The following is an 18,422-nucleotide window of genomic DNA, read 5'->3' as shown; positions in this document are numbered from 1 at the left end:
ATGTCGAGTCACTGTAACTTACCAGTGAAAGATTTCATCTCATATGATTTCTATTCTTTCTCTCTCTCTTTTTTTTTTTGTATTTTGGTTAAAGAGCCAGTTTGGTCAGTACACTGGATCCAGTAAGCAGGTTCATCTTTCAATCATTCAATAAAAAGATTATAAAAAAGATAAGATGTTGCATATCTCAGGAAGAATCCATGTTGATAAACTTACATGGGATTGTCTCAATCTCATTAAGGAATTTGTTCCTGATCTTCTCAAAGATGTCATCCATGGAAGAGCCTCCAGACTCTGTGGAGTTGTCTGCTGTAGTGGAGAGAGCAGGGGCCATCGTCATGGTGCTGGGTGGGTGCGTTCCCCCAAAACCCGTGGGCTCAGGACCCACCATGGCTTCTGGTTTCTTCTTGAAGAGGTTCCACTTCATGATCTAGGCACTCAGTGTTCCTGTGAGAGGACACAAATACGCAACTCACACATTAAGGGCTGAAAAATGATGAGAAATTGATGGGATAGCAAATCCTAGAACAAAAATCACTGTGGTACATTGACACTTCGAACAACGTATATGCTGTTAAAGAGCTAAGAAGCCTACAGTCAGACACTTGAATCAATGATATTGAGAATGCTGAAAAAAATATTTCTGCTTACAGTCTTGCAACGGCGGCACTTTCGGACAACGGCTCTTTTTTAAATAACTAAATATGGAGCCTGCATATAAACAGTGGGATAAGAAAAACAGGTGCTGCTACAGAGCTGTGGGCTATGTGCATTAAAGCAACAACACAAGACCAATAGCACAGACATGGCTCTGCGGAAAACCACACAGAGGCATAAAGGGATGAAGCTTTCCAACCACATATGCCAAGAGACATTTATCTTAAAAGGGCTTGTCTTGTTTAGTAGCTCTGCATTATTAATTTACCATTTCAAGATTCAAGGTTTTCATCCAATAATCTGATCTGAAGAAATTCTTATAACCATGACAAAAACTGAAGTGGATGAATCAGGTAGTGATTCCCATTTATTATATTTCCATTTGAACCTTTCCTAGGCTTCTGTACACTGAAAATGATCCTTTAGAATACAACATATATCCACACAGGATGTTAAATAGATTAGTTTAGGGAAAAAATCTAAATTAGGCCATCCACAGTTATTATTACATACAATAGAACTAGTGTAATTATGTCCAGGAGAGTTTGAGCCCACTACCACTGTCTACCAATTATGTGTTATTTGTTCTTTGACACATGTCTCATGTTTGTCAAAGTGTTATGTCTATACTGAAACACAAAATACATGCCTTTAGGTGTACTTAATAAAAATTAAAAAAAAAACAGAACCCAAATTCACTTACCTTAATGAAATGGTTTGCAGGAAATAGCAAAAGTTAAAATGGAACCACAGCAGCGGAACGTAACCATTCTCTAATGATCCCAAACTGACAATACACAGAGCTCTTCTGTCCTAAAAACAAAACACCCTTTAAAAAAGAAAGAAAGAAAAAAAAAAAGACCGCCTTCAGTGGAGTACCAGTGGGCTGGGATTGAAATCATGGGGGAAGAAATATCTGTTTCGTGTGCGGACAGCAGGGACGTTGGGGACGCAACTGCCCTCAAAGAAAAGGTCACGAAGAGGAGGACTTGGATGAGGGATGGGCGTGACTGACCAGGGACCAAGTTTCAGAGCTTGAAATAAACACACCACTAGGTCATGTACCATTTAATTCATTACGTTTTGATACATATGATCCTGAAGATGAAGGTTTAACATGAGAAGAGTCAGAATTTATTTTGTGTCATTTGTTAGCTGTGTTAAACCCTCATTCACTACCCACTGTTGAGATTCAAGTGAGGGGGTCTGTGTTTACCCTGGTGGTTGAGACTGGAGCGACTAGATCGGTTCTGAAGAAAAGCATAGCTACTAAAAGTTTCCCAATGTCTTCCGAGACAGTCATATTTCAATCCGCCAATGGAAAAAAAAGAAATCGAATAACGGACGAAAACAATGAATACTGTTGACATTGAAACAGGACATACTGTAGGACACGCCTTTCTTCTGTCTGATCTCTGTCCGGTTAATCTCATGTGTTGAGATCTAATGTGAAAATTAGGAATCAGTATTAAATCTTCCAGAGAGGGAATCGAAATTTTTTAGAACAGACCAAAATTCTTTTCAAGGTGTTGTTCTGGGTAATTCTGCACCACATTATTATTATACTTTAGATTTACTTAAGTCAGGGCCAAGGTTAATCACTCTCCCCTTATATGAGAAAATCCTGAAGACATGCACAGCGCAGTGTATTTCAAACCTAATTCTGGTGCCGACCTCATGTATGAGAAAATGTTTTTCAAGGGAAACGGTTTCAATTTGCCTTTGCAACCTATATTGGGATAAAACTGGGTTTTGTGTTGCTTCTGTTGGTTTAAGTAAAGAAGAAAAAAAATGCTTTTTCACTCCTGTTGATAAACCTTGGGTGGAGTGTGGGAAATTTCTGACTCAAATGAAGAAATACGCTCTTGTCACTTCGTCCTCTGTACTGAAGGGACTTGGGGAAAAAAGCTTTTGTCATTAAAAGGCTTTAATCTTGAATGAATTATTTGACTCTTTTCTGCACAAAATTACCCTAGACCAGATAATTAACGTAAAATTATCCAACAGTATAAAGAGTAAAAAAACAGCAATTAAGAATGAATATAAATGGGAGAACTATCCTGAATCAAATTTGATCCGAAACTTTATGATCAGAAAAGCAATTCATCAGCAAATTCAGCTGGTACAAACTGTAGGTCCTTGGGACTAAGCATATAATGTACAGTTCTCATGAAGAAGAAGCTTTTATTTGTCACATATACATTACAGCACAGTGAAATTCTTTTCTTCGCATATCCCAGCTTGTTAGGAAGTTGGGGTCAGTCATGATATGGCGCCCCCTAGAGCAGAGAGGGCTTTGCTCAAGGGCCCAACAGTGGCAGCTTGGCAATGCTGGAGATTGAACTCCCAACCTTCTGATCGGTAACCCAGAGCCTTAACCGTGAGCCACCGCTGCCCCAAAGAGGGCATCATGAGTAAAGATATATTCAAGGTATATTCCATAAATGAATATTTAATCAATAATATTCACAATAAACAATTCCTCTGCCATGCATTGTAGTCTGTTAGCAGTGAGCTTTGGTTGCAGACTTCAGAGTTTGCATTTTTCTTTCAAACGTGACTCGAACGTAACTAAGCCAAGCCCAGATACAGACGCGCAACTATCCATTTTATAAATGTCCTTATACTCTGTCTGGCAACAACACCACGTCAATAGGTCATCACTCTGGAAAAGACTCAATAAACCAGAGTGTTCCATTAACCAGATTGAATGAGCATCTTATGCATCATCCCTTTCCCAGACACTATAAATTACCAGCTAACAATGCTCCTTCCTAACAGCTCCTCAAGCAGATTATTATATAGATATACATTGCGTGTGTGCGTGCGTGCGCGCGCGCGCGCGTGTGTGTGTGTGTGTGTGTGTGTGTTTGTGTGTGTATATATATATATATATATATATATATATATATATATATATATATATATATATATATATATATATTAACATAAAGTAAAGAGAAATAAGAAATTGCAAAGTTACAGGCTGGCATAACTGAATAAATGTGTTATTACTACATTGCCAATGGCTAAATCCTAACGAGTCACTCTTTCTTGTTAGACTTGGATAGCTTTAATAAGCTCAATTTATTTCTGTATAAATTTTAAGTGAGGCAGGTGCATATTAAGCAGTACAAATCAGGTCTGTGTATATTAAACACTGCCAGCTACAAAAAGCAGCTAAGCCGAAGTATTAAAAGCACAAGAAGGTCAAAAAAAATGACAATAAGATCAAAGTAAGAGAGCGATGTATATTTTTCTATCGATTCCCACACTATTATCAGGCGCAGACTTCCTATTTGGCACTTTACTGGCTTTTACACGACACTGTGTCTCAAGCTTGAGGTATACTGTAGGCAGTTACTAAGAAAATGTGAACTGTGCACTGTTACACAAAGCTGACACAAGATTAATAACAACCAGTCCAGTACTCTCAGTGAGATTGTATTTGGTACACTGGATTTGAAATGACCGCTATCGATCCAGCATGATTACTATTGATATTGTATTGTTTGGAAGAGGAAGAACTTCAGATTCTTTTTCAGGACATGCACACACAGTGTCTATTCTGAAATGTGATGTTTAAAAAAAAAAAAAAAAAAAACTGTTGCCATTTATCATAATTACATGTCCCTTACTCATGTGTGTGTTGAGGATCCTGTTAAACCCTGCACCCTCAAATTGTTATCTACACCCTATTCTCCACTGTTCCAGAGCATACTTGCCATGTCAGACTGATATTTGCTCTCTCGCTGAGGTATTGATTGACAACATCCTATCGTTTTAAACATTCTGCCTGCACAGGGAATTTGATGAGTCTGCCCTTTTCACTCTCACATCCTAACAGACAATACAGACTCTCATTAGAATGCTTCTCACTGGTCTGGACTTGTCGTATATGTATTAAAATGCTTCTGACAGAACAGGGGTTTGGTTTTTATCCATTGAAAAAATGGCCCAAAAGATAGAAATGTATAGGAGGAAGAATGTGTCGATTCTAGAGACTGCTGTGTATGAAAATCCCAAGAGATCAGCAGTTTCTGAAATACTCAAACCAGCCCATTTGGCACCAACAACCATGCCACAGTTAAAGTCACAGAGATCACACTTTTTCTTCATTCTGATGTTTGCTGTGAACTTTAACTGAAGCTCTTGACCTGTATCTGCATGATGTTATGCATTGTGCTGCTGCCACATGATTGGCTGATTAGATAATTGCATAAATAAGACAAACAAGATATATCTGTTGTATCTAGACAAAAACAAAAATGTGCTTTCCTACTCTGCACCGTGTTTCTAATTCAACTGGCTGGCAATACATTACAGATCCAAAAGCACCATTCCTCTTAAACTTGTCACCAGCAATACTGAAAAACTGAGCTCTGATCTGTACTCTCAACAGTCTGTGTACAGCATATGTAGTTTTCATTTGGTTTCTCAATCTCCCTCAGAATGACAGGGAGATGAAGAAGTGATTTGTCTGAGTTTAGGAGACAGGCAATTTCGCGGACTTGGATAAATGATCAAGCAAAACAATTGGAAAGAACCGATCCATGTGGCTGCCAAACTCCCTGCCATTAACCCTGCCATTTCTAGACTCTAGATAGGAGATACACGTTCACTGTCATTTGTCTGAATCATGACAATCAAGGTGAGCAAGTAATCTGAAAAAAAAGAAAAGTATTTCATTATTTAAACTAAAATAAGTGACTCTGTTTTCCATATAAGTAATCATCCATATTCAACAAAAGGTTACATTTTAAAATCAAACCACTATGCTCTGGTAGAACAGCTGGGATATTTAATATCTCCTTAGATGATGTAGTACACACAGTGCAACTTTCTAAAATCATTTTCAATCAAGCCTTTGGGCAGTAACAGTTGATTGAGGAAAGTGGCAGCCTGCCAACAACAACAAAAAAATCCTTCAAAAGGGGGTAGATCTGATGATTTGTGGGAACTATATAAGAAGACAAGCTGAAGTTAGTAATATGGAGAGTCTTCTGAACCTCTACACTACCTCCTGCCTACAGCACAATTTGCACAACTAGATTACATCTAGATCTAAAACCTACAACATGTTATTGCATACGCTCTACAAATTTTTTTAAATGAAATGGGATGACTAAATCTTGTTAAGGAATTGCTTAAGGAAAACATGGCTTTGAAACATTTTGGAAATTCATAAAATACCATGCAAATCGTCCAGTCTCAGTCTCGGGTACTGCATGTGCACATTTTTATTTTTTATCCATGATCTACATATCTACACATACCTATCATCTCATGGAAGGATTAATAATCACGCAATTGAATCAGTTGAATCAGTGTTTTAAAATGGCGGTAGCAAAAATGTACAGTGAGCGGGGCTCTGGCATTCCCAATGAGAAATATTGTCCTATCCAAAGCGAGAGCATGCACTAGATACAAATGAGCTGGCGTCCTTTTCTTCTCTGAAGAACACAGTAGAGGATACAGAGCCAAAGTTGGCAGTAATATAAAATAGGGATAGCTTTCGAGACAGAATTTTTAAACGCAAGGCCACCATAAACCAAGTGGCGAGAGGACATGCTGTACCTAATTACCTTTCTGGCTTGCAGCACTGCTATGGTCCTTCAAAGTCAAATGTGTTTAATCCTGCTCTAGCCTGTTCTGCTCAAAAACGTGACTAATACACTTTTAGGTCTATACAAGCCTTCAGTAGACAATATCTTAGACTTGTGGTCATACAAAAATTTAATATACTGAAAAGATATAAAAATGTATAATATATTCTGTTTTGAAAACAACACATTGCACTCTGGATATTCTCACTACTCTGTGATAGAGAAACCATCTGGATGAGAGAGGATTTCCCCTCAATCTGCTTCTATGATCAACTGACCGAAATGATCTAGAACATACACTATATGTTCAAACCTTTGTGGACACCTGACAAGCACACTCATATGTAGGTCTTCCCCAGACTGTTGCCTCAAAGTTGGAAGCACACAATTGCATAAGATGTCTTTGTATACTGTAACATTACAATTCCCATTCACTGGAACTACAGGGCCCAAACATATTCCAAAGTGAGCTCCATGAAGACATGGTTTACCAAGGATGGAGAGGAAGAACTTGAGTGGCCTTCACAGAGCCTTGATCTCAACACCACTGAACACCTTTGGGATGAACTGGAATGCCGACTGATGCCCTTGTGCAGGGGGGGTCCAATGTTATCCGCAAAGGGCCAGTGTGGGTGCAGGTTTTCATTCCAATCAAGCACGAGCAAAACCTGATTTCACTTGTTTAATCAGTTGAGCTTGGCTTTCAAAAGACTCAGGTTTGACTTCTGCTTGGTTGGAATTAAAACCTGCACCCACACCAGCGCTTTTTTGGATATGATTGGACACCCCTGCTCTTGTGAATAAATGGCCAAATCCCCCCAGTCATGTTCCCAAATCTAGTGGAAAGCCTTCCAAGAAGAGGTAGGCAATGTACATCACAGTAAGTAAGTAAACTTTCCACATAAGCAACATTCTTGTGAGAAGCATAGATGCCACCAATGAGCAGACAAGCAAGGAGATACGATCAACTAACCTTGAATGACCACTGATTAAATCCAAGCTGTACAAAAAATATTTTTTTAAATCTTTAAAAGAAACCCTTACTTCATGAACTTGCATAACAGAATAATGAAGAGAATGTTCTGCTTTGAGTAATTTGTAGCAATTTTGACCAAATGTTCCCGTAGTCATTCAAAACAATGGGTAAGATCAAGGAATATAGCTGTGATGTGCAGCAAAAGGTTGTTGAGCTTCACAAAATGGGAAGTGGCTATGAGAAATTAGCACAAGCATTGAAAATGCCCATTTCCACCAACAAGACAATGACTGGAATTGAGGTTGGATCTTCCAGCAGGACAGTGATCCAAAACATGCATCAAAATCAACACAAAAACGGTTTACTGACCACAAAATCAAGGTCCTGCCATGACCATCCCAGTCCCCTGACTGGAAACCCATGGAAAACCTGTGGGGTGAACTGAAGAGGAGCATGCACCAGCATGGACCTTGAAATGTGAAGGATCTGGAGAGATTCTGTATGGAGGAACGGTCTCAGATTCCTTGCAATGTATTCTCCAACCTCATCGGGCATTATAGGAGAAGACTCAGAGTTGTTATCTTGGCAAAGGGAGGCAGCACAAAATATCGACTAAAAGGGTGCCAATAATTCTTGAACACCTATATTTAACAAATACTGTTTTGATAAATCTGTGTTGTGTTTGCAGTTGTTTGATATCCCTGAAAGCAGAGTATTTTTGTGAATTAAAAAAAAAAAAAAAAAAAGATCAAAAGTTTAAACAATAAAGATCAATTTTCACAGCCTTCTTTGCTCATATTTACAAAGGGTGCCAATATTAGTGGAGGGCTATCTTAGTTTTATTAGTGAGAGTATCATTTGTGAACTTTATGGCCATGAGTTTCAGAATTTTGAAGCACTCGTGTGTTTATTTCCAGACATCTGAACACTGCTGGACAGTGAGCATTTCAGAACAAGATATAGTCACTCAAATAAAAATGTTTGTGGAATATGGTAAGAGTTTTCGTTTGTGTCATTTAATCTTGTGTGTTTCCCAGCGGGATTTGGGAAATGCTTTGTGGTTGGTCTAATTGCCTCTTCCTGTGAAAGTAGGCTGTTCTTGACCATGTTTATTGACAAAATGTACTAGACTCTCTACTGAACGTAGAGGATTTTCACTCTGTTCAATGCAGGGTCAATCAATGAGCGCTAGCTTTTTGGGGAGGGGGAAGAGGTGGATGGAGATTTTGGGAAATTAAATCATCTGACTTTAGTAATCTGTACTCCATGGCTATCTAATCCAGCAGGTATGTTTGAAACCGTTATGATTGTTCTTGATATTTTTTAAGCATCATATTAGTACTGGAATCTTAAAGCACAAGAAAAAACATAAAGCAATAGGAAATGTGTGTACATGTAGTAATTTTTCGCTGTAATTGAAAGAGTAAACCAAGATGAAAACCTAATAAAAAGTATTTGATTGCCACAGATAAGCTTTTATCTGATATTATAGCCAACCATGGTCTGGAGTGCAAGACAGCTTAATTGGTCCAGCTCTCTGGGTGAGAAGGATGTCTTTCCTCGCTTCCTGTTACATGAGAAGCAGACACATCTGCTGTCTTTTATATGTGTTGGTAAACCAATTTCTAGCCTTCACCTTCCAAGCTGGGTAGCTGTTGTGAGCTAGTGGGTAGGAATTGTCTGTGAGGAAATTGGGAGAAAAAAAATGATGGCCAGTGTTGTCCCCTATTCAAACAAAGGCTTCTTCTTTTACAAAAAGAAGCACATTTTTAAATGTGTTAACATAAAAAATGAACATGTTCTGTAAAAGTAGTATTTAAGAGTATGTAAAGCTGACCTCATTAGTTACTGTACTTCATGTAACCTAAAGGCTTAACTGAAAACCATTCCAGTAAATTAAGTGTGAACTATTTAAGTAATCTGTTTTCCATGGCTACAAAGATGGGACTCTAGAACAGTGGAGAAAATAGTGATAAGAAATAATGAGTGGGAAAATCTGCAGGACTCTCAATGGACCCCATTCAGTGGAATGTAGTGTTTTTTGGTCAAGTTTTACACATCACCATTATAGGTGACACATACAGGTCCTATGGTCATTGTAAAAGTTCGAAATAATCTGTTACATGTTAAAATGTAGACCAGTGAAATGGATGAATCCTCTGCACTATGCATACAGAAAATATACAGCAAAAAATATTATATTGCCTTACTAACATACAATATCCATAGTAAGATCAATAAGAAATTATTGTCAAATACAGCACAGGATATATTATCTGTTTGGTAGCATTGGTTATTACTAAGCTTGCTTCTGATCTTTCTGATATGAGTCATCATCAACAAATATTAGATCTTTCAACAAAATATTGGTGTTTTGACGGTGACCTGAATGGAGGACACCTTAACAGTTGAAATGATTATTCATGATGCAACTGCAGATGTTTCACTGAAACTGTTAAACATAATCATCATGTACTAACACTAGAGTTACGGTCAGAAACATGGATTGGCTTATCTGTGTGCACTGTGTCAATTTGAGAGTCAAAATCGGGTTACTTTTGGAATGAAGGCTGTTTATGTCTGCTTGCCCTGGTCTGACCCCAGATGCAGTCAATAAAAATCAGCACCTTAACCCAGAGCAGCAGCTCCACCTCTGAACATCCATGTTCTCAGAGACAGCCACATATAGTACAGTATGTGTCACCTATAATGCACTATACAGTACTAAGACAGGGAGGGAATCTATTGGCATGAAGCATCCGTAGCAGAGTATTGTTATGGGGTCATACACTGAGGCTCAGAGACCTTTCACAGACTGTAATGCAGAGCCCTGGTGCATTTGTACGAGATATGTATTAAAAATACTTATAACCTACATACGTGAAGTCCCTATAGTATAGTTTACAGTGATAACTAGATTCCCCCAACTTGCAGCAGACTCATTATTAGAGATATGGCACTGCGGCTACGTTAGTGAATTGCATAATTAATTACAGTCGTTGTCAGTGTTACTGCATCAGCTGTGACAGCTTTATCTCTTCGATTGAACTCGAGCTTTAAATAATCAATGATTTCATTCACAAGTTTAAAAACAGTGAATGCTGGCTTGGTCCAAAAAAATGAAATAATCCTAGGCAATTATAAAGCAAATCTTGCATGAAGTATGCAAAGGAACTGCATACAAGCTTGGAGTTTGGAGAGAGAGAGAGAGAGAGAGAGAGAGAGAAGGAAAGAAAAAGAAAAAAAAAGGGAAATCCCTTACCAGGCAATGGTTCTATCCTTCCAGTTTGAACCACCCATCCAAAACGAGTGGTGGACTTAATGCCTCAGTGGTGAGGTAACATCCCCCAATGACTCTTCCATCAGAGCAAACTGCAGCGCCCCTCACTTCCCTGTACTGCAGCAGAGCTCGCTCTCTCTCTCTCACACACACACACACACACACACACACAGTAACCCCCATCTCTCTCTCTATCACACACACACACACACACACACACAAAAGCTCGCTCAATGTTGTCACATCACCCATACCCTTTATCACACACATCTCTCTCTCTCTCTCACTCTCTCTCTCTCACTCTCTCCGTCTCATTAACTCTCCTCAATTCTCTCTCTCACACTGACATATACACATGCTTTCCCTTGATTCCTTTCTAATACTCATTTACTTCCCATGCCTCTCTCTCTCTGTCTCTCTCTCTGTCTCTCTCTCCTCATTTAGGATGCTGCTCACACACTGCTGCATGCAGAAAGCTACGCCCAAACGGGTAGTGGAGGACCATCTTAAATGATAAATATGTAAAATCCTCCTCCCTTTGGGACTGTACTGTTTTAGCTGGTGAAATGAGGCAGCGGGGACAGACGGTGTGCTCACACCAAAACTGGAGAGGGTAGATACCATTTCTAAACAAACTATTCATGCAGACATACTGCAGAATAAAGATTGTTTGAAAGTGTATCAGTTATGAGGTTATGCAGTAATAAATACTCACTGGACACTTTAAAGGGAACAGCTGTACACTTGCTCATTCATGCAGTTATCCAATCAGCATGTGGTAGCATCAAATCATGCAGATAAAGATCAAGAGCTTCAGTTAATGTTCACATCAAACATCAGAAGGTGGAAAAAAAAAAACAACAATGTGATCTCAGGGACGCTGACCGTGACAAGGTTGGTACTGATCTCCTGGGATTTTCACACCCAACAGTTTCAGAGTGGTACAGAATGGTGCGCAAAACAAAAACATCATTTGAGAGACAGTTCTGCAGGTTGTCTTGTTGATGAGAGGGCTCAGAGGGGAATGGCCAGGCGAGCTGACAAGATGCTATGGTGACTCATCTAACCACTCAAATGTGGTGAGCAGAAAAGCATCTCAGAACCCACAGCTCATTGAACCTTGAGGCGGATAGGTTACAACAGCACAAGACCATATCGGGGTCCACTTCCATCAGCCAAGAACATAATGATAATGATCTTGAGTCTTTATTAATCACATACACATTACAGCACAGTGAAATTATTTTCTTCACATACCCCAGCATGTTAGGAAGTTGGGGTCAGAGTGCAGGGTCAGCCATGATGCAGCAACCCTGGAGCAGAGAGGGTTAAGGGCCTTGCTCAAGGGTCCAACATTGGCAGCTTGGAAGTGCTGGGGTTTGAACCATGACCTTCCGATCAGTAACCCAGAGCCTTAACCATCAAGCCACCAATATGAGTCTACAGTGGGAACAAGCTCACCAAACTGGACAGTTGAAGATTGGAAAAAGATTGCCTAGTCTTTTTCCAGTCTTCAACTGTCCAGCTGTGCTCACTGTAGACTCATATTCCTGTTCTTGGCTGACAGGATTGGACGCTAATGTGGTCTTGTCACTGTGAGATCACATTTTTAACTGAAGCACTTGACCATGATTGCCAGACTGGATAACTGTATAAATGTATAGGTTTTCCTATACAATAGAGCGGCCAGTGAGAGTATATATTAATTCTCTAAGAACAGACAGTTGAAAAAAATGACAGATGCTACAGTAAAAACATATACATAGTAACATTCTAGCTACAATTATATATTGTACGTCTGAATGGTTCATTATAAAAGTCATACATTATAAATTTTATAATGTATAAAAGTCATACATTATAAATTTTAACCGTTCTAAGACTACTAAGCCTAAAAATAGAGGGACAAGAGAAAAGTGCTTGTTTTTTTTTTTGTTTTGTTTTTTTAGCTTAGGATGACAAGCATATGTTCCTGCTGAAGTGTTTTTTTTTCCCCTTATGAATCACATTAGAAAGTTTTGGACAGGTGTTGTAAAACTGTCCAGGTGGTGGAGTTTACTTGCATCTTCTTGTCAACTAAATTGGGTTTCAGGCAGGCCCCCAAGCACAAACTAACCGAAAGTGCCTTCTTCGGTTTCCATCTAAAACAGGAGTTACAATCCATCTGCACTGCATATTTTAAAACCCCGCACACCCCCACATTATTAGGAGATGAAACTACACAGCAATCTCAAAGCCCATTTGTCTCCCTGCCACAGTCATTCATGTGAAACAACAAGATTTATGCATGTCTTAAAATCCTAACATTTTAATTAGTTCGGGACAGCCACATTGCAATTTAGGGTTTTTCCGTTCATGTACTACAGAAAATATTCTTAATAGTGACCAAAAGAGTCATTTCAGGATGTGGCGCTGTTAATAATGCAAGAGTACGAGGCAGGCCTGGCAAGACTGGCTTGTCATAACAGTGATAGTGATATGTTATTGATATATCGAAATGAATGCTTTACAAGAAGCCTTAGATTAATGAGGACATTTTACCAGCCCAGACACATTTTATATGATATCTAAGATTTTTGTAGTAAAATGTGTTGGTGATATTGCGATATTTAAAGTTATAAACACAGTAATGTGAGTACTGAGGGTAACAATAAAATATTTGTTCTGTATGTATACTCCTGGACAAAAAAACAATGAGCCAAGCCAAAATGGCAAAATATTAAACGTTTAATGATCTTAACAACAAATCATTGGTCAGAAAATTAGCAAGAATTAAACGAATGCACTCCTGAGAGCTCCTGTGCCAGCATTTACTCATTTACTTTTGTTCTTTGGGAAAAAGCTAGAAACAGGGGGATTCACTTATATAGTCTTCTTGTACGCAAAGGTATAATCATGATAGTGAGTAAAATGTTTGACGTAAAATTCAATCTAACTTGTCTGGGTGTACAAAATAAAAATAAAATAAATAAAAATAAAGTTACTTTATCTTCTTGTTTAATTCTTGCTCATTTCCTGACCAAAGATTTGTGTTTAAGGTCATTAAAAGCTTAATAATTTGCAATTTTGGGCCTTTTTTTCAAGATTTTTCAAGGTTCAAGATCTAAACCCTTAAGTAAACAAATAATTTTTCTGTCATAAGAATGGTGAAAGCGAGTGTTTTGTTTACGCAGACCGCAATGTGTGTGTGATTTAGTGTTGCGGAGAACTTCGGACACAAGACACGGACAAGACAGAGAGAGTGTGATAAAGGGAATCTACATTAATATGCATGAATACAGTCCATGGAACCATCATACAGTAGCTGTAAAGTAAAGTTAATATTTCACTAATTAGATTTGACATTGGCTGTATTCATCAGTGTGGCATACAAGACTTTAAGTCGGTCTTATAAAGCTAACCGGGGTGACGTAACAGCCTTGTCTGTCTAGTGCTGAAGGGATACCTCTCTCTGTGTGTGTGTGTGTGTGTGTGTGTGTGTGTGTGTGTGTGTGTGTGTGTGTGTGTGTGTGTGTGTGTGTGTGTGTGTGTGTGTGTGTGTGTGTGTGTGTGTGTGTCTGAGGGTGAAAAGAGGCAGAGTGCTATGCTGGCACTGTGCCATATGGTGCCAACTCAGCTGGATCACCTTTCACCACATGGAGCCTGCCACTCCCAATTCAATTAGCCAATCTGAATACAAGGCAAACGTAACAAAAGTGGCAATGTTAATCATCAGCTCATGCTCCACACGTATTTCTGTATTGTTTCAGAGAGGTACTGTAACTGTCTTGTGTAATTTACGCTAGACAACCTGCATAACGCAGTGATTTATCAGTGAGTTAAATGTAAACAGTGTTCAGAAAGTCAAGAATAGTGATCAAGTATCATTGTATTGTACTCAATAGGTGACTGGTGATCCTTTCAAGCTCTGAGTCACTACTAAAAGGACGATAATATAACCCACATCCACATTTGCCCTATATAGAGTATAATGCATAAATGTGTGTGCTCTCTTCCACCTAATTAACCCAAAACTCTGTGAAAAGGTCTAATTTTGGAACCGGATTAACGTGAGTAGTCTGGTAGTAAGACATCTTTATGAATAAATAATTGTCAGAAATTATGAAGCATGACCACTTTATCTCTGACTAAAAGATTGATGCATTAATTAACATTGAGTGTACAGACATCTGATGTATTGTTTCATATTTCATTGTTTCTATCTATCGGTCTGTCTGTCTATAGGAAATTGTATTATGATATCTTGCACTATATGTTCAGACATGTTCCCTCCTCATGGTGAGAAGACATTTGACTTTGGGCTGTGAAGCGTTGACACAATCACATTTGCAATCATGAGCAGGCCCAAAGCTCTCAGTGCCGAAACTCCTTCATTGATTGGCATATGATTTATTCCACAGAAAATAGAGGTCCTTCGTTGTTTAGCCAGATGTATGCCTATGCCTGTGTGCCTGTGTGTGTGGGTGTGTGGCAGGCCTGTATGCATATACAGGGTATGTATCAAAAAATAGGTAGTGGTCTAAAAAGCACAGGCCTTACCAAAGTCTTTTGTTTTAGCACAAAAACAGCTATCTAGGAAATAGATTGTTGTCATGCATTATCTATCCCCTGGGCGAGAATATAAATGACCTGTTCCTATAGAAGGAATTGTTGTGGAAGGCAGAGTGAGGCAGCTGGGAAAATATGCCAATCATTCGTTCATCCATCTTCTGTGTAGGCAATTTATCCAGGTCAGAACTGTGGTGGACCCAGAGCCAATCCCAGGACTGTAGGCAGGAAAACACCCTGAATTGGATTCCAGTCTATCGCAGGGCACTAGGGGTGTAACAGTCACACAATTTGGACCAATTCATTGATTTTAAGGCAATGATTGGAATGAATCAAGGCAACAGATTCAATGCCAGAATGCCAAGACATAGATTAGAATTGATAATACTGTAAAGCGATTATTATGCTAAAAAAACAAAACAAGGACAGATAACTTGTGTGGAGAACATAATTAATATTTCCAAATTGATGTGTAAAAAAGCCTAGCAAAGTCATTTGCCTGTAAATTCTTTTAAAATAGTCCTTCTCTACATCATCATTATTCGTAGGCCAACTTCACATTCTGAACAAAGTCAGTCACATATCAATCAGAGGCTATTAAATCAAATCATATTGTTACGTAGCAGATTCAGAGGTATCATCAAATATCGAATCAGTAACTTATCAATCGAAACTTTTTTGTGTGGAAGCCTGAGGTTTGCACCCCTATACAGGGCCCCATGCACTGACATTCGAACACTTACTCACTCACTCATTCCCAGAGGCAATGTAGTATATCCAGTAGAGGTTGACCGATTTTACCGATACTGATAACTAAGTTGGGCGGTACATCCCGAAAACCGATTAATCAACTTAAAATTGATACTGAATAACAACACAACAATCAAAGTAAAATATCGCTGAACTTTATTACAAAAGTATATACAGTACTGACTGTACCATGAAAATGTACCGTACTTTTTTAAATATATAAATATAAGTATTCATGTACATTAACTAATAATAAATATTAAAGTAAATAAAAGATACAAAGCTGAACAAAAAAACCCCACTCCAAATAACAAATAAAAATAGAGACGTGCAAAACGAATCAAAAAACACTTCAAATCACACAAAATTTGTCAGTGATGGTTTTTAATTCACCTCTAGAGATCGCTCTCGTACTGTATAATGACAGCGGACCCTTGTCAGCTGCTTCCCCGATGACACAACCGGGAAAAACTATCGGTGTGAATTTTTGCAGATAGAACCTGGAGGAACCCACAGGAGAACTTCACACCATACAGACAGTAGTATGGTATAACCCAGAAATATATACTCAGCAAAAAGAAAAAGAAAAATCCTCTCACATTCAACTGCTTTTTCTAAGATGTGTAAATATTTGTATTAATATAAAAATATTCAACAACTGAGACATAAACTGAACAAGTTTCACAGACATTTGAGGAACAGAAATGGAATAATAAGTCCCTGAACAAAGGGGGGGTCAATATTAAAAGTAACACTCAGTATCTGGTGGCCTCCAGATGCTTTAAGTACTACAGTGCATCTCATCCTCATGGACTGCACCAGATTTGACAGTTCTTGCTGTGAGATGTTACTCCACTCTTCCACCAAGGTATTTGCAAGTTCTCGATCACGTCACATGGTTACATCTAATTTTCAATACAAGGATGATCAGCTGACCTTCCTTTTCCCTGTAGCACTGTCTTATGTATCTTACATTACAGACATTGCCGTTTATTGCTCTGGACACATCTGCAGTCCTCATGCCTCCCTGCAGCAGGTCTATGGCATGTTCACGCAGGTGAGCAGGAACCCTAGGCATCTTTCTTCTGGTGTTTTTCAGAGTCAGTAGAAAGGTCTTTTTAGTGTCCTAAGTCATTGTAACTGTGACCTTCATTGCCTACCACTTGTAAACTGTTAGTGTCTTAAGGACTGTTCCACAGGTGCATGTGCAATAATTGTTTATGGTTCACTGGAGAAGCATGAAAAACATTGTTTAAACCCTTTCCAATAAAGATCTGTAAAGCTCATTTGGATTTTACAAAATTAACTTTAAAATACAGTCTCCTGAAAAAGGGACATTTCTTTTATTATTTTGCTGAGTATATCCATCCATCCATCCATCCTCAACCGCTTATCTGTTAATCAGGTCGCAGGGGCAGCAGCTCCAGCAGGGGACCCCAAACTTCCCTTTGCTGAGCCACATTAACCAGCTTTGACTGGGGGATCCTGAGGCGTTCCCAGACAAGTGTGGAGATATAATCTCTCCACCTAGTCCTGGGTCTTCCCTGAGGTCTCCTCCCAGCTGGATGTGCCTGGAACACCTCCCTGGGGAGGCGCCCAAGGGGCATCCTTACCAGGTGCCCGAACCACCTCAACTGGCTAGTTTCAATGCAAAAGAGCAGCGGCTCTACTCTGAGTTCCTCTTGGATAGCCGAGCTTCTCACCCTATCTCTAAGGGAGAAGCCAGCCACCCTCCTGAGAAAACCAATTTCGGCCATTTGCACCCGCGATCTAGTTCTTTCGGTCACTACCCAACCTTCATGACCATAGGTGAGGGTAGGAATGAAAATTGCCCAGTAGATCGAGAGCTTTGCCTTCCGGCTCAGCTCTCTTTTCGTCACAACAGTGCGGTAAAGCAATTGCAATACTGCTCCCACTGCTCCGATTCTCCAGCCAATCTCCCACTCCAATGTCCCCTCACTTGTGAAGAAGACCCCGAGGTACTTGAACTCCTTCACTTGAGTTAAGTACTCATTCCCTACCCGGAGTAGGCACTCCATCGGTTTCCTGCTGAGAACCATGGCCTCAGATTTAGAGGTGCTAATCCCCATCCCAGCCGCTTCACACTCAGCTGCGAAGCAATCCAGTGAGTGCTGAAGGTCACGGACCGATGATACCATCAAGACCACATCATCTGCAAAAAGCAGTGATGAGATCATCAGGCCACCAAACCACAACCCCTCCCCACCATGACTACGCCTCGATATCCTGTCCATGAATATCACAAACAGGATTGGTGACAAAGCGCAGCCCTGGCGGAGACTAACCTGGAACAAGTCCGACTTTTTGCAGAGAATCCGGACACAGCTCTCGCTTTGAGCGTACAGCGATTGGATAGCCCTAAGAAGGGAACCCCTCACCCCATACTCCCTCAGCACCTCCCACAGTAAACCCTTGGGGACCCGGTCATACGCCTTCTCCAGATCCACAAAACACATGTAGACCGGTAGGCATACTCCCAGGCCCCCTCCAAGATCCTTGTGAGAGTAAAGAGCTGGTCCGTTGTTCTACGACCAGGACGGAATCCGCATTGCTCTTCTTCAATCTGAGGTTCGACTATTGGCTG

The 18,422-nt window shown here is 39.6% G+C and overlaps 1 protein-coding gene across 4 annotated transcripts in view; it reads right to left on the bottom strand.

Moving 5' to 3' along the window:
• LOC108272263 (synaptotagmin-2) overlaps window positions 1-18,422 on the bottom strand; it is a 56,190-nt gene that overhangs the window by 17,562 nt on the left and 20,206 nt on the right. The window contains exons 2-3 of one of the 4 annotated variants that reach the window (XM_053683714.1): window positions 1,361-1,486; window positions 217-447 (exon numbers count right to left, since the gene is read on the bottom strand). In XM_053683714.1, coding sequence (XP_053539689.1) covers window positions 217-427 — 211 coding nt within the window. In that variant the 5' untranslated portion in view covers window positions 428-447; window positions 1,361-1,486. Of the gene's footprint in view, window positions 1-216; window positions 448-1,360; window positions 1,623-10,501; window positions 10,668-18,422 lie in introns of those variants that run through there. The other 3 variants (XM_047158645.2, XM_053683715.1, XM_017480573.3) reach the window with 3 other exon arrangements.

Source organism: Ictalurus punctatus, chromosome 11 (genome assembly GCF_001660625.3).
Source record: "Ictalurus punctatus breed USDA103 chromosome 11, Coco_2.0, whole genome shotgun sequence".
NCBI lineage: Eukaryota > Metazoa > Chordata > Actinopteri > Siluriformes > Ictaluridae > Ictalurus > Ictalurus punctatus.
The sequence above is the reverse complement of the archived record's forward strand: the minus strand, read 5'-3'. Positions and strand labels throughout refer to the sequence as shown.